At 35.9% G+C, this 16,930-nt stretch overlaps 1 protein-coding gene across 1 annotated transcript in view; it reads right to left on the minus strand.

The window, feature by feature from the left end:
• The window catches only part of PARPBP (PARP1 binding protein), a 63,904-nt gene that overhangs the window by 10,695 nt on the left and 36,279 nt on the right, over positions 1-16,930 (minus strand). Inside the window, exons 8-10 of the mRNA XM_066356519.1 lie at positions 8,527-8,710; positions 4,868-5,046; positions 2,787-2,868 (exon numbers count right to left, since the gene is read on the minus strand). Coding sequence (XP_066212616.1) covers positions 2,787-2,868; positions 4,868-5,046; positions 8,527-8,710 — 445 coding nt within the window. The remainder of the gene's footprint in view (positions 1-2,786; positions 2,869-4,867; positions 5,047-8,526; positions 8,711-16,930) is intronic.

Raw genomic sequence — 16,930 nt, forward strand, 5'->3', positions numbered from 1 at the left:
CATTTTAAAAATATTGGCAACAATATTAAAATTATTAAAAAATAACATATTAAAACTATAGTTTGGCTGTATACCTGGCTAAAACAATTATTTTCACACTCTTTTAGAAAGAATACTATACCGCAAAATATAAATATAAATACCAATTCCTTGGTTTCCCTAGTGTCATTTAGATTCAGAGCTATGTACACTAAGCCAGCTCCACTATTAAATAATAAAAGTAATGTAATTATAATCTCAGTATTTAACCATGGCTTTGCAAACTGGCTTAAAATATTTCCTGGTAGTCATGAGATATTGGGTAAGGTGCTTTCTCAGGATTATGGTCTCCTCATCTACAAATGAGATTGGATTAGACAATCTCTCTTCTACTTTCCAAAACTTTGTAAATTTCTCTATGCATTAAATTTATGGGTATTATATATTATATAGTATTAGTTGACTCTTACCATATCTAAAAAAATACCCTTCTCACTCTTCAGATAGATATTTTCATTTTAATATTCTTAGTTCTAACAAAATATCTCAGTTGATCTTTTTTTGTTGTTTTATTTTATTTTATTTCATTTTATTTCTTAAGTGAGAGGAGGGAAGATAGTGGGATAGACTCCCACATACATCTCAACTGGGATCCACCCAGCAACACCTATCTGGGGCCCATGCTCAAATCAATTGAGCTATTTTTAGCATCTGAGGGCTGATGTATTCAGACCAACAAAACTATCCTCAGTACCTGGAGCTCACGCTCAAACAAATTGAGTCACTGGCTACAGGAGGGTAAGAGGGAGAGAAGCAGAAGAGGGAGGGGGAAAGAAGCAGATGGTCACTGCTCTTGTGTGCTCTATTGGGGATCAAACCTGGGACGTCCATACACCAGGCCAACACTCTACTGAGCCACTGGCCAGGACCAATGATCTTTAAATAAAAATATTAAAGTCTGTCAGTATCTACAGCAGGAGAAAAAAAAAAAAACTTAAGAATTTATATGTTCCTAGCGTGCAGAGGACCCGGGTTTGATTCCCGGCCAGGGCACACAGGAGAAGCACCCATTTACTTCTCCACCCCTCCACCGCGCTTTCCTCTCTGTCTCTCTCTTCCCCTCCCAAGGCTCCATTGGAGCAAAGATGGCCCGGGCGCTGGGGATGGCTCTGTGGCCTCTGCCTCAGGCGCTAGAGTGGCTCTGGTGGCAACATGGCGATGCCCAGGATGGGCAGAGCATCGCCCCATGGTGGCCGTGCCAGGTGGATCCCGGTCGGGCGCATGCGGGAGTCTGTCTGACTGTCTCTCCCTGTTTCCAGCTTCAGAAAAATTAAAAAAAAAAAAAAAAAAAAAAAAAAGAATTTATATGTTACATTTCTATTTCTAACCAAATCTAAAGAATAGACTTTTTTTTTAAATCTCATGCTTTAACTACAAGTTCTTACAGTTAATATAACAAAATTGATAAATTTTATTCATAGAAAAATTGTATAAAACCCAATAATGTATTCCACAGGTATTCATTATTAGCAACTACTAATAACCAATAGAAAGATAAGACATTAATACATATAAACTAAATGGAGTTGGGATATATAGATGAAATAGATGATAACTAAAAGCTTTGCTAATTGGAACTAACTTTCCAAATGAGAACATAAAGAACATACAAATTAGAGGTCTCAAAGTTGTAACAAGATGAATAATTATTTGATAATTTTAGAAAAACTGTAAATTTTACATGAAAATTTTGTTAAATGAATTCCTCACCATAGAAAATTTTGTTAAATGAATGAATTCCTCACCATATTCAATAAATGTATGTTAAATAAATGAATGAGTTAAGACGAAATTTTTTTTTTTCCTGCATTTTTCTGAAGCTGGAAATGAGGAGGCAATCAGACAGACTCCCGCATGCGCATGACCAGGATCCACCCGGCACGCCCACCAGGGGGTTAACGCTCTGCCCATCCGGGGTATCATCCCGCTGCGACCAGAGCCATTCTAGAGCCTGAGGCCATGGAGCCATCCCCAGCACCCAGGCCATCTTTGCTCCAATGGAGCCTCGCTGCAGGAGGGGAAGAGAGAGACAGAGAGGAAGGAGAGGGGGAGGGGTGAAGAAGCAGATGGGCGCTTCTCCTGTGTGCCCTGGCCGGGAATCGAACCCGGGACTTCCACACGCCAGGCCGACGCTCTACCACTGAGCCAACCGGCCAGGGCCAAAACCAAATTTCATTTTGACAAATAAGATCAAAATAATTTTAAAGGACTGAAAAACACATTATTGACTACTTATGATAGGAACAAATGTTTCAAGTGAGAACAGAAAAACTTAATTTAAACCAAATGAAAATGTAAAGAGCAGCTCTAGTTAATGAACAATGTGAAATGTTCTTCTTGTCCAGATCTACAATTAATTATATTCTGCCATTATGTCTTTAGACGAGACCAAAACTGGTATTATGCATTTTCTCAAGATTCAGTATAAGATACAGAAATGTAAATGAGAAAACATGTTCCTTATTTCCCCCTTCATTCACTGAGCAGATATTTCTTGAACACTTATCATAGCAGGTGCTATTCCTTCCTTTTTCAGATCCAGTGGAATGAATAAACCAGAGACAGATTAGCCAAGATTGTATTGATATAAAAGAGTTTCTGTATGTCAACTGTTGTAACTCATTTCCCAGTTTAATTCCTATTGTTCCAAGCACAATGCATATTTACTATATCCAGGTCAGCTTTATATAATTCTTCTAAAAATATAACAATTTCTATCACGTTCATGATAATTCGTTAAATTATACCTTAGTTTTTTTCTCTTCCATTGAGTTACGAATGCGTTCTCTTAGTGGTTTCACCAATGAATTATTCACTTGTATGGGCGATCTATGTCCAAATAAAGCAAAAATTTATAAACCAAAGTAGCTTTCTTAAATCTGGTTTTCACCCTTCCCCGACCCAAAAGCAATTATGAAATAAAAGACAACTGAACCTAGTTGTTTACTGTATGACATAAAAATACCAGTATCCCTATTCTGACAGTTCTAAATATTAGTAATTTGCTTGATTAATCCACTCACTAGATAGAGCTTCTACTATATGTATAACATATTGTGAAGACTAGAAAGTTCATCCATTCATTCAGTATCCCTTAATTCACGTATCATGAAGTCAAAGTAAGGAAAATAAGACATCCACCTAACTAAAATTAAATTTAAAAAAGGACAAGTGCCATAGCAGAGAAATTCAAAAGAGAAAGCATAGTTTATAAATAGAAGTGTTAAACAAGGCACAATCTGAATTCCTCAAAATTCCTTTTTGGCTTCACAGAGCCAGTCACGACACCTTCAACTCAAAAGACCATTATGTAAGAATAAAGGATAGTCTATTCTAAGAAACCCTTGTGTATAACCTTAAATTGACATATATTCATACACCACATTGTCCTTAATTTTATCATTTCAATGAAGACCATTAAAAATTTACTTTACTATGGACAGGTCCCTGTCTGCACAATGACAACTGGAAGTACCAAGGCAACTTGTAAATAATTAAAATGTTTTTGTGCAAATGACTGAATACAGAAAAATACCTCTCGAACATGGATGTGAGATTAATTTTTTTTAAAAATTGTCTATTAACACAAAACAACTTTCTCTAAGAAAATGATAGAGTTAAATGAGAGAATATTTAAACCATTTATATTTTTACATAAAAAGCAAACTTTGTTAAACAGAAGGTAAAAGGAGGAAAAAACAAAGATTCATTTTCTTGTCTCATCTATGGGATTCTAACACGGTATAAGTAAGTCATTGATAAAATATATTTTCACTGTTAGGAAAATATTTGGGCATTTTTAAGGTAGAATATGAAAGAATTGTATTATGCCCTGATATAAAAGAATAATTATCGGAAGCTGGTAAAGAAGACAAGATTTAAAGGCATTACAGGACAAAACTGAATTACAGATCATTAAGGTTACTCTTGAAAGAGAAAAGACAGCAAGGCACAGGAGATCCTGCATGAAGCAATCATGCACAAATGGATACGAACAATTCTAGACTAAAATTAGATTTCTAAAAAGAAGCTCAAGCAGAAAACGGAAAGGATCAAACAGTAGGATGACATTGTAAGAATTCTCCACAATGTACTAAACACAATCTAAAAAGGTTGTTTTAAAATTTTTAATGTTTCTATAACTGAACAATCATTAATTAAAAATACTGTCAAACTACTCAATTTTGACCTAACTTGGTAAAACTGGACAGTATCAATGTCTTGCATGGAATACCCAAACCAATTTAGTATTTTTCTTTGTATTGTGAAGAAGCCCAGTAAGTGTCAGTTTTAGTGGAAGTTTGGTGTTATGCTCTCTCCTTTTCTCGGGCAGAATAGCACAGTCCTTGGAGGAGAGACCTCGGGCTTTAGAGAAACACACCTTTGCTGCTTGCTAAATTAGCTCTCTTAGAAAAACTACTTACTATTGCTCTCAATCCTCTAATTCTCACTTAAAAAGTAAGGATACTATTACAAGAGGTTACTATGAGGGCTGAGATAATATAATTGAAAACACTGAGCAAGGTTCTTGGCACACGTAACAAAGCAATTAAATATTTCCATAGCAAAAAAATAAGAACAAAAACACAAAATCAAAATACACCTGTCATACTCTCATAAAATACTACCTTTTTATATAAAACTCTCTCGCACACAAGTGTTCAATCTCCTTTTCACTAACTTTTGCTTTCTCTCTTCATACTTTTCTTTGTCTTCAAGTTTCCTACCATAGCATGTATTTGTTTTATAATCAATGAAGTACTTTTTCAAAATCTCCCTTTATAGACTAGAGTTAACATTCACGTACATATAACTTCCCATTACTTACCTAAAAAGTGTAAGGATTGAAGTTCCATTATGATGAATGGTGTTTTCATCGTCATATAAAAGCTCTGCTTTGTTTTTGGTAGGAGCACTGGCTGCTTCTTCATCCAAAAGAACTAGTAAAATTTTCACAGTATCTCTGCCACAGTATGCAGTGCCATGGTTTATGGCATAAGATTTTGGCTAGAACAAAAAATAATTTTAAGGAAATGTTATAATCACCTCAGCTGGGTCAATCAGCCCCTCTTTTCCATACCATGTGCCGCTCTTCTCCTTCCTCCTCTGCTGTTTAAGGAAAGATCAGCCATGAGAAATGGCTTTTGCAGGGGTCCCCAAACTTTTTACACAGGGGGCCAGTTCACTGTCCCTCAGACCGTTGGGGGGCCGCCACATACAATGCTCCTCTCACTGACCACCAGTGAAAGAGGTGCCCCTTTCCGGAAGTGCGGCGGGAGCTGTATAAATGGTTTCAGGGGGCCACATGCGGCCCACGGGCCATAGTTTGGGGATGCCTGCTTTAAGGCATGAATATATTTCTCCCTCCAGCCATACTAAAATCAACCTTATCAACTTTCAGAAGCACAAAACAATACAAAAAACAGTATCATAAAAGAGAAAAAAATTAGGTTCTAGTCAAAATAACATTAGGCTTTAAGTCAGAAAACATAGCTACTACCAAGTTATGCAACCTCAGCCTCATGACTTAACTTCTCTGAGTATTTTTTATCTTACACCAAAGAGTGATGGGGTTGGCGATCTAAATACCAACCCCACAGAGGGCTGTAAAGATCTACTCAAACACAAAAAATGGAAAAACTAATTGACATTCATTCATTCAGTAATCATGGATAAGCATATACTAAGTCTCAAGTGCTGTGTTTGAAGCTAAGACTACCAAGATAAAAACCACTGCCACAGAAACACACAGTTTCCTTGATAAAATGAGTAAGCAATAACTACATTATACACTGCTCAGTGCTATTTCTAATATAATGAATACATGATCAGACAAAAGGTAGTGATCAATTCACCTTGAACTCAAGGATGGCTTCATGGAGGAGGAGACACAAAGGGGTAGGAGAGAACAAGCTACTTTCAGGGACCAGGTAGTATGATATGGCTGAAGAACAGGGTAACAGATAGGGAGTTAAGTGAGATGAGCCTGGGAAAGCTTTGTGTATAGGGCAAAGAGGTTATAAGTCTATTACAAAGTTAAGAATCTGTTGGTTTAGCCTAATCGGTGGTATGCAGTGGATAGAGCATCAACTTGGGACGTTGAGGTCCCAGGTTCGAAACCTCAAGGTCGCAGGATTGAGCACAGTCACTCCAGTCACCAGCTTAAGTGTGGGATCATCAACATGATCCCATAGTCGCTGGCTTGGCTGGAACCATCTGATCAAGCCACGTATGAGAAGCAATCAATGAATAACTAAAGTGACGCAACTATGAGTTGATGCTCCTCATCTCCTTTTCTGTCTCTGTCTCTCAATCTCTCTCACTGAAACAAACAAACAAACAAAAACCACTTGGTTTATTATGGAAGGAAATAAAACAATGGCACTTAGATTTTAGAAAAATGATGGCAATGTATAAAATACATTCCTGGGTAAGAATGTTATTAAATCTGAAGATAGAATGACAAATTAAGAGACTAGAATAGTTCAGCCCAGAACTGAAGAAGATCATAGCTAGTGGAGATAAAGAAAAGGCAGATTAAAAGAGGAGAGCTAGAAAAATTTAATGACTAGATAGAAGAATAAGCAAAAATATATCATAATAAAATATACATAGATACATATAAGCATAAACTCTGAAGGCAGTTCTGCCTGATTTTGATACCAACTTACTAGTTGTATGTGCTAAGTCTGGGAACGTTGCTTAACCTCAATGTGCTTCAGTTAAATCACTGGTAAAACAGGGGTAATTATAGTGTCCACCAATAGGGTTACTAAAAACTGTGCCTAGATATCAAAGTTGCCCTTTCTGGGACATTCCTCAACTTTCACCAACATATTCTTGGCCTCCCTTCTCTACCTGGCTGACTCAGGCTCGTGCTACCAGTGAACTATAATGCATACCTACACTGGAATTTTAACCAGTTCACTATGACAATCCAATCCTTAATATATGTATTTTTCTTTAGCACCAGATAAATCCATATTGATTAATACTAAATTCACTGAGGATTATTAAACTGGATTTTTCAAAGTTTTCTGATTTGGTTAAACATACAATTAGGAGCCACGTTCCCATTTTTATATCTTGTGACTGAAAAGGGGAGAGACTGATACTCTTAATTATCTGAGTTGTGACGATCCTGGATTTATACTGATAGTAACAACCTGGTTGTCATTTGAGCCAAGCTAGTCACAGGAAGTGTTAACACAACAATGGGATAGATAAATGGGGAGCAACCCAGAATCTCAAATTAATCCTAAAACATATATTGTTATCTTAAAATAATCTAAATATAGTCCCCAAGAATAAATAAGCAATAAAAAATAAGCAAGTCTTTCTTCATACACTGGATGTCACAAATAGCACCAAATGAAAAGGGGCCTTTTTTGTTTGAATAATTAAACTGCAACAAATTTTAACACATACTCCAAAATTATGTTCTAGAGCTAAACACATGGTAGTCATTTTTTCCCTATTAACACTAGAGTTGTAATGCTACACAATGTTCAAAAATCTATGTAAAATAAAAAACAAAAAAAAAGTGAATGTTCTGGGATATATAGTTAAACAATTTCTAAGTGTGGGAGAAATCCCCTATGTTCATACCAGGCTGGCAATGGAGATAGAAAAAAAACATCATGAAATGAAAATATTCTATAAAAGAAAAATAAACTGCTAAATAGAAACCATTTCCATTGCTCTTCTACAGAGTGCTTAGTACTGAGGTCAGAACGAAAAAAATCAAGTTCTTATTTTTATCTCAGTAAATGAAATAATAAGTTTCATAAGAATAATTATTGAGCTCTACCAGGTAGTAGCTCAGTGGGTAGAGTATCAGATTGGGATGCAGAGGACCCAGGTTCAAAAGCCCAAAGTTGCAGGCTTAAGTACGGGCTCATCCAGCTAGAGCACAGGCTCACCAGCTTGAGTATGGGATCGCTGGCTTGAGTGTGGGATCACAGACATGACCCCATGGTTACTGGCTTGAGCCCAAGGTCACTGGCTTGAGCAAGGGGTATACTCGCTCTGCTGTAGCCCCCCAGTCAAGGCACATATGAGAAAGCAATCAATGAACAACTAAGGTGCCACAACAAAGAATTGATGCTTCTCATCTCTCTCCCTTCCTGTCTGTCTGTCCCCATCTGTCTCTGTCTCTGTCAAAAAAAAAAAAAAAAGAATAATTACTGAATAACATGACAAAACACCTTAGTATCCATCAAGAATTATAAATTTCTCATGCTCCTAGAGATGCTGAAGATTATCCAATGCCCTACTTTAACAAATACAATTTGGTCCAAAGATGTTAAGATTTATCCAAGTCAAATATAATCCTACATAATCCTTTTGAGAAACTTAAATTTTCAACAACACAACACAGGAAACACACTCTTTTGACTTAAGTGGCAACAGCAAACCATTTCCACAACAAAGAGAAAAGAAAATGTTTTGTATAGAAGGATAATAAATAATAAAAAAGTTCATTACCCGTGCAGGACTGATGTCAGTGGTGCTAGCAGCTACGTATCCTCGTTGAGAACTGATAATACTTTTAATCCTCAAATCCAAATCCTGAGCAACTTCCTCCACTGCTTTATAGAAAGGATCCCTGCTGTTCTGGCCTTTAATCAACTGCAATTTTATCACTGAGAGTAGCCGACCCCCTGCCATGCTGAAAATAGAAATCAGATCACCTTCATAATAGTATTAGAAAAGACAATATACTCACAAGCTTGAAAATATAATTCTCAGAGTTAATCAACACTCATCAAAGAATATAGCTTTGATTTTGAAAATCAAACAGTAACACATTTAAGAAAAGAAATAAAATGAGAAGCAAAATTTAAACATTTTTCTAAAAGCAAGTTATTTCAACAAGGTAAGTTACTGATTTGAAACCTAAAGGGAAATAATTTAGTTATATACAATACAGATTCAGATGCAGTTATATATACACAATACACTTAAAATATATACCTTTAGATACAACTAAGGTAACAAAAGCTACCTTTTATTGAATACCTAGAATCCTACTATCATTTTTTAATCTTAAAACCTATTTAGTCAATATTATTACCCTTAAATAACAAGTGAGAAAATTGGGTCTCAAAATGGATAGATAGCTTGTCCAAGAATATACACTGTTCTAGACTAGGAAAGAGGTGGTAAGGAAGGAGACAGACCTGAAACACAAGTTACTGCACTATAATATGAGATGAGTTATTATATGGAAGAGGAAAGTAAGCTAGTTAATACTGACCTAAAGCAAAGCAGAAACTGGAATAACTATGGCCAACAGATAAGTGTTTTAAAAAACCTGAACTCATTTGTTTATTTATACTAAGCCTGAACCTGAATGAATTTGAGTTGCAATTTCTGCTCTAGAAAACAGACCTAAAACCAATGTGAGAAATAGAGAGAGGAAAGGATTTTGGTCCATTACAAGAAAGAAATTATAGGTGTTCAACATTAGAAGAAGGCTTTTTTGAAGTTAGAAGATCTCCATCCTGGTGGAAAGGTTGCACTGTGCCAAATGAGAAGAGGATGTGGTCTGAGCGTGGAGTCAGCCAGCCTGAGCAAAATCACAGCCCCTCACTTCCTACTCTGGGTATGCTTTTCAACCTCTCTGTGAATTTTATACTGCCAGAAAGGAAATTATGAATTAAGGTGTTCATCTTCACTGCTTCATTCCTGACTTTATGTTTTGGGGAACAAGTCAGGTTCCCCAAAAGTCACTGGAAATACATTTTTTCACATTTAGATAGCTGGTCCAAATAGAGAAGGAAAGTTAGAAAAAAAATGCGGAGAGATTTAATATATAGTGCCTTAGACAGTGTCTCCCAAATCTGCCTGATCATCAATCATATTCAACATTAGTTTAAAAGATGAGCTCCAGTTCCCACCCTAATGAATCACAATCTCCAGAGAAGGACATTGAACAGTGTGTGGTTTTACAAGTACCACAGGTGATTCTTATGACTAGACAAGCTTGAGAAACATTTCCAGAAAACATAAGCTCCTTGACAAAGGAACCGTATTTTAATAATCTTCATATTACCAGTTTCCACTTAGGACACACAAGGGATGACTGTTATGCTTGCTAAATTGACCACTATCACACACAAAAATTCTTAAGTCTTAAGACAAAAGATATATATTTTACTATGATCCATATTGTTATTTTTATTTGCAATACAAAAGCACTTAGGGGGTGTCCACTGGATACTAGATACTCTTTGGGAACATATTACTGAGCTTGGCAAAAATAGGGGAAAATCTCCAAGTATCACCCAATCTTTCCCCAGGAAAAGAAACAAACGAGCTGGAGTGGAGAAATGGAAGCTGTGAGTGGTAAGCCAGCAGGATGAATGGGGTTTTCCTAAAGACAAAAATCTCTCGTAGCACATTAATTAGGACACAAAGCTCTGGTTTACTTTCTAAATGTGTCGAACCTTCCAAGGAAAAAGAAGTAGTATGTCTTTTATTAGATTTACTCCACGTACTTTATATTTTTGATGTTACTTTCTAATATTTTCCATTTGGTGGTGTTGAAGAAATACAACTGCTTTTTGTTTACTGACCTTGTGTCTAGTAACTCTGATATAAAGTCTATCATTAATTTCAATAATTTTTCTTTTGATTCTTGGAGTTTTCTAAATATATAATCATATCATCACCAATTAGGGTTGTACTTCTTCCTTTTCAGTTGTTATATCTCCTATTTCTTTTTCTTGCCTTACTACAATGAATTGGATGGACATCTAATACGATGTTGAAAAGAATGAGATTAAGAAATCTTGTGTTGTTCAAAACAGTAAATAGGATGCTAGAATATTTTAGCATTAAGTAGGTTTTCATAGAAACCCTTCATTAGATTAAAATCCTTGTTCTTAATTCATTTTGCACTGAGGGAGTAGCCATGTAGGGTGGGTATTCCTAATAGACTCCTCACCTTGGGCAGTCCTAGGGCTTTGTCCTCTGTCCCCTCAGACGTTGGCGGGTATAAGAACAGACTCTTCAAACCACCAAGTTCAGCAAATATTCTCAAAATAAAAGCTGGCTTCCTTTCTTGACTTCCCTTTCTGGATTTCTTCATTTCCTTAGTTTCTATCTGTACGTTCATTGCATTTGCCTGCTTATTGATGCATTTAAAAAATGTTATCCAGCATGATTAATTATTGTCAAAGGAAGGGTCAATCAGCCCACCTAGTCTGCTACACATTTGTAATCAGTAGACTCTAAGATTTATTTTATGTATACAGGCACTTTCTTTTTCAGCTAGTTTTTTCTCAGTTTTCTATTAAAAGCACAGAAAGTAATTAGATGAAATGTAGCCAAAATAAAAACATAATTAACATTATGTGCTTTTTCTGGGAATTAATCTCTAATGAAAAAGTTTTGGAAAAGATTCAAAAGGATAATAAAATATGAAAGAGTGCCTTGGTCAATTATAAGAACCAAAAACAACAACAAAAAACAAAGGTTTAAATAATACTAGGTAAAATCATCTTTGTCCCCCTTTCTCATTCTTTCCACAGAATATACTAAATTTTGAAAATAATATAGCCAGACAAGGCAGTGGCACAGTGGATAGAGCATCAGACTGGAACACAGAGGACCCAGGTTTGAGACCCTGAGGTTGCCAGTTTGAGCGCCAGCTCATCTGGTTTGAGCAAGGCTCGTCAGCTTGAGGCTAAGGTCGCTGGCTTGAGCAAGGGGTCACTTGGTCTACTGCAGCCCCCTGGTCAAGGCACATATGAGAAAGCAATCAATGAACAACTAAGGTGCAGCAACAAAGAATTGATGCTTCTCATCTCTCTCCCTTCCTGTCTGTCTGTCTCTATCTGTCCCTCTCTCTGACTCTGTCTCTGTCACACACACAAAAATAATAATAATAATAATAATAATATAATTCACTGATTGTATTTTATTTAGCAAAGAATGTATGACTTGTATTTAATATACTTGTCAAGGTCGATATATGGACCCCTGGCAAAATACTCCAAGCACTAGTGTTATGACTAGTCTGTTGCTATACATTCACTGTGTACTAGCCAACCACTAACTATTCAAATATCTGCTCAGCAACACAGTGGTTTAATTCAAACACTTACTTCTAAAGCCTGGAAACTCCTGAAGTTTTAACTCAAATAACATGAGGACATTCGTGCTAGGCACTAGAAATATAAAATGAAAACTTTTCTCTTCAAAAGGTCACCATTGATTATATGACACAATTAGATACTAAAGGTATAGAGACAGTTTGAGTGTGGAAAAAAGAGAAAAAGGAGGTATTCGAGAAGGCTTCCCAGAAGATACTTCATGATGATGCTGGATAAACAATCATAGAAGAATTTAGGTGACAAAGGTAAACTGCAGCTCCTAACTACTAAATGTATCACATTCGAGCCCTATAGCAGAAAGAGAAAAATGGGGATAGTGAAAAAAACCACAAATAAACCTCCAAGCTTGTATCAAACCATAGTGACTGAAAGAGAACAATTAAGCAATAATAAAAACAAATGATTAGTAATAATTTAATGTAATTACCAGCTATCTTTATCAGATAGAGCAACTGGTTTTTCCTCACCATCTTCATAAATTTGATAACTATTTGTTAAAATAAATTATATCTCTACTAATTAAATATAATTAAAGGCGCTACATAAAACATATCAAGATGCTTCTAAAATATTTTTAAATGAAAAAAATGTAACATTAGAATTCTGGACTTGATCATTTCAATCAGATATACTATTCTATAAATGCATAATATTTAGTCCAATGCATATATAATTCAGGTGTGCTATTAAAGAGTTGTTTTGTAATAAACTCAAAATACAGAATTTTAAACATCTGAACAACAGAGAACTATGCAACCTGAAACCTCTTTTTTTCAGGTGAAAGTATAGGATGCATTTTCTGGTGGCACCCACTGGCAAAGGGCAGGAAAGCAGCCAAACTCTAGCTAAAATGGCCAAATGAAAACCTGGCAGTGGGGAGCTGTGACAATGGACTCCTCGATTTCTCCCCTGTTGGCCTATTTCTAATCCTCTTTGGACTCAAAGATTACTGTGGTTTTCCCTATCACCACCACCCTATTATAACACAAGTAGTACAAACTTACCCTCAGTTATAAGAGTTAAATATATTTTTATTTCAAAGTTTTAACAATGAAAGACAGAGTGAGTTACAGGCAGGAGTTAGAGTACAAAAAAATTAGTATATCATACTGAAGTTACTAGTATTATCCTTTACCTTAATGGGATCTTTAAAGTGTCTTAATCAGGGAAGTAACATCTGCTGGTTCAGAAAGATCCCTGGCAGCAACGGGACAACAGGAAGGAAAGCTCAAGATTGGAGGCAGAATGAACAACTCAGAAATAAGTGAAAAAAATCCAGGGAACAAAGAGTGAGAATCTAAAAACAGGCAGTGTAAAGAATGGAAATAAGACAGTAACTATAGGAATAGAGAATATCAAAAATGTTAAGAAGAATTGATGGATCTTAGTGACTGAAGAGATAGAGGAAGAAGAAAGATGAGTTTAAGACATGGTCCAGATTTCTGCTTGGGTGACTAGAGGGAAAGAGGCTTCATTAAGCCAGGGGGATAAACAGGTTTCCAAAGAAAGAAGACAATTTCGGACATGTTAAGTGTGAGGTGTCTATCAGTTAATGGCCTATTTATATAGGGAATTAAAGATATATTTTTGAAATTCAGAAAAGAGGTTTAAATTTCACTGAAATATATGCTTAGAATTTGCATTATATGCAGCCATAGAGGTTAAGGTAGAAAATAAGAGAATGGAACCTGAGAAGTTATGGGGAAAAGAGAAAATGATCCAATTTGAGGACTCAAAAGAGACCAAAAGACTACAACAACTTGAAGATCAAAAGTGATCTTTGCAGATTAGCTTCAGTAAAGTAGAAAAGTATGAAATAGCTAAATACAGACAAGTTAATAAGTATTGAGGGTCTAAGCTGCCAGAAATGAAGCTAGGGTTAGAGAATATTAGTGAAGAAAACCAATAATGTCCTCCTAGAGTTTACAGCTCAGTAAGAAATGGATAATACATAGACATTGGGAAGTGGAATAAAAAAACAGTATTTTTTTTCAAGAACTTGAGCTATAAAAGGAGAAAGAACTAAAAAAGATAATGGTTTGAGATGATGGTTTCCTGTTTTTCCTTAAAATCTTTACAGATTGGGGCTGAAGTATGAGTAAAGAGAAAGTTGAAACTATAAGACAAAATGAATAATTGATGAAACAATGTACCAACAGATTACCCATATTGTGCCCACTGGAGGAAATATGCCTTCTTCCCATCTGGGCTTCACTTCATCCCCATGATCCACATCTGGCTGACCCTTGAAAGTCATCCTTAGAGATTAAGCTCAACTGTAATGATCCCTGGCTCCCAAAAACTAGGTCAATTAGCCTTTCCTCTGTTCAGCCTTCTGTTGTTGCAAAAGTAGTGCATATGTTTTTAGTTTTTAATACTTTACTTTTTAAAATTATCAAATGAGCCTGGTGCAGTGGATAGAGCATCAGACTGGGATGCGGAAGACCCAGGTTCGAGACCCCGAGGTCATCAACTTGAGCACGGGCTCATCTGGTTTGAGCAAAAGCTCACCAGCTTGTACCCAAGGTCGCTGGCTCAAGCAAGGGGTTACTCGGTCTGCTGAAGGCCCACGGTCAAGGCACATATGAGAAAGCAATCAATGAACAACTAAGGTGTCGCAACGAAAAACTAATGATTGATGCTTCTCATCTCTCTCCATTCTTGTCTGTCTGTCCCTATCTATCCCTCTCTCTGACTCTTGCTCTCTCTCTCTCTCTGTAAAAGATAAATAAATTAATTTAATTTAATTTAAAAAATAAAAAAATAAAATTATCAAATGACAATATACTTAATATATATATATTAAAGACCATATATATATAATATTATATATATGAATATATATATATAAAAGATCACCATAAAGAAGAAAATAAAGATTGCTCAGGTGGTCTATCAAACGTACTCATTATTCAGACATGCACTCTTTCAGTGTCTTCCCTAGAACATAAAGTAATTACTCATTATGACCAGAAAGAATATTCAAAATAACTGGCTTTTAATTTACTCAAGAAATTTAAAAATTTAAATGAAGAACTTAAGTCTATATCTCGCCCTAGATGCCTCTAAAATGTACTTCTATCCTTTTTCACAAATTACATTACAGATATACTTCTACCTTGTTGATAATTTAAGCCAACCAGAAATTCCTCCAAAGGAAATGTAATTAAAATAAATTATATTGGATTGAATATATGCATTTATAAGTTGTCCCTCTCAAAATTCTACTAAAATGAGAAAAAGGCCAAGAAAATTTTTAACTCCATAAAGAAAAAGAGAATGGGAGAGGAGACAACGGTCAATGATAACAGAGACATATCATGAAAGTATGGAAAACTGAAAACCAGATGGACAAGTGGTAACTGACAATCTAGAACAGAGAGCGCTAAAAACTAAGTAACTGCTAAAAGAGACACTAATAAGAAGCAACCTCAGAAATTCTCAGAAACTAAAGGCAATACTGAAGACTATTGTAAAGGTGGAGTTACAAACAAGAAAGTTGGTTCAAAGTCTACATGATGAACACTTCGACCTCTATATCTTCTCTCCTTTCTGACAAATTAGGCTAGCGCACATCTCAGCTCAGCATGATAAGCAGGCTCACTCTGCAGAAATTAAGCCAGGCAGGGTCCAGACCTGGAGGCACAAGGAACTGGAAACAGAGGGATTGAGTCAAGGTCTACATGTTGAAGTGGGAGACTCAACATCAACCTATCTCAAACACCAGAATATTACTGGCCAGACTTATAGCTTTCAGAAAGAGATTCCTCTGTAGAAATTTTTGAGAAAGTCCCAAAGAAAAGACCAACAGCTACTGACTTTGGGAGAATCCCAAACAAAAGAGCCAACTGGCTACCAAGTCTACTGTAAAGAACAGGCTAATCAACTTTACAGAACCTCGTTCTTAAATACGAAAGGACAGTACAGAATCACCACACATTTTAGGAACTCCTCTAACATGAAAGAAAGCAAAACAAAAAGAAAAACAGCTTAGATAAAACAAAGATCACCCAAGCAGATAAAAATAATTTTAAAAATGAAATAACCTCAGAATGAAACATGGAAGTTCACCTACAATCAAGTGTGAGAACAGAATAAAGATATTTGTCATAAATTAACAAACAAAATTAAAATAGACTCATAGATATAGAGAACAGAGGGAAGGAGGGTTGGGGGATTGGGTGAACAGGTAAAGGGATTAAGAAGTACACATTGGTAGTCACAAAACAGTCACAAAAATGTACAGCACAAAGAATATAGTCAATGATATTATAATAACTATGACAGTGCCAGGTGGGTGCTTGAAATATAGGGAAAACACTGTAAAGTTTATGGCTGTTTAATTAACCACTATGCTGTACACCTGAAACTAGTATAAAATATTGAATGTAAACTGTAATTGAATTAAAACAAATTTTTATAGGAGAAAGATATTCATCTCCCATTTACTTTTTCTCAGAAAGCTATTCAAGCAAAATAAGGTGTTTACCAATGAACCGTCATAAGATCCAGAAAGCAAGGCAGAGGTAATGAAAATTCACAAGGAAATGATGAAGCTTTCCCGCCACCACTCTGAAACAGGCCCAGTGATTAAGGCAATGGCTCCAGGGTCAGAACTGGCTGAGCTCAGATCCCAGCTATGCTACTTAATAACCATGATGATCAGTATAAATTACTTAATCCTAGTGTTTCAGTTTCTTCCTCTCTAAATTAGGTACCTATCCATCACGTTAAATCATTGTAATAATCAAATGATAATCCCCGTAAAG

This window comes from Saccopteryx leptura, chromosome 1 (genome assembly GCF_036850995.1).
Source record: "Saccopteryx leptura isolate mSacLep1 chromosome 1, mSacLep1_pri_phased_curated, whole genome shotgun sequence".
Classification (NCBI taxonomy): Eukaryota; Metazoa; Chordata; class Mammalia; order Chiroptera; family Emballonuridae; genus Saccopteryx; species Saccopteryx leptura.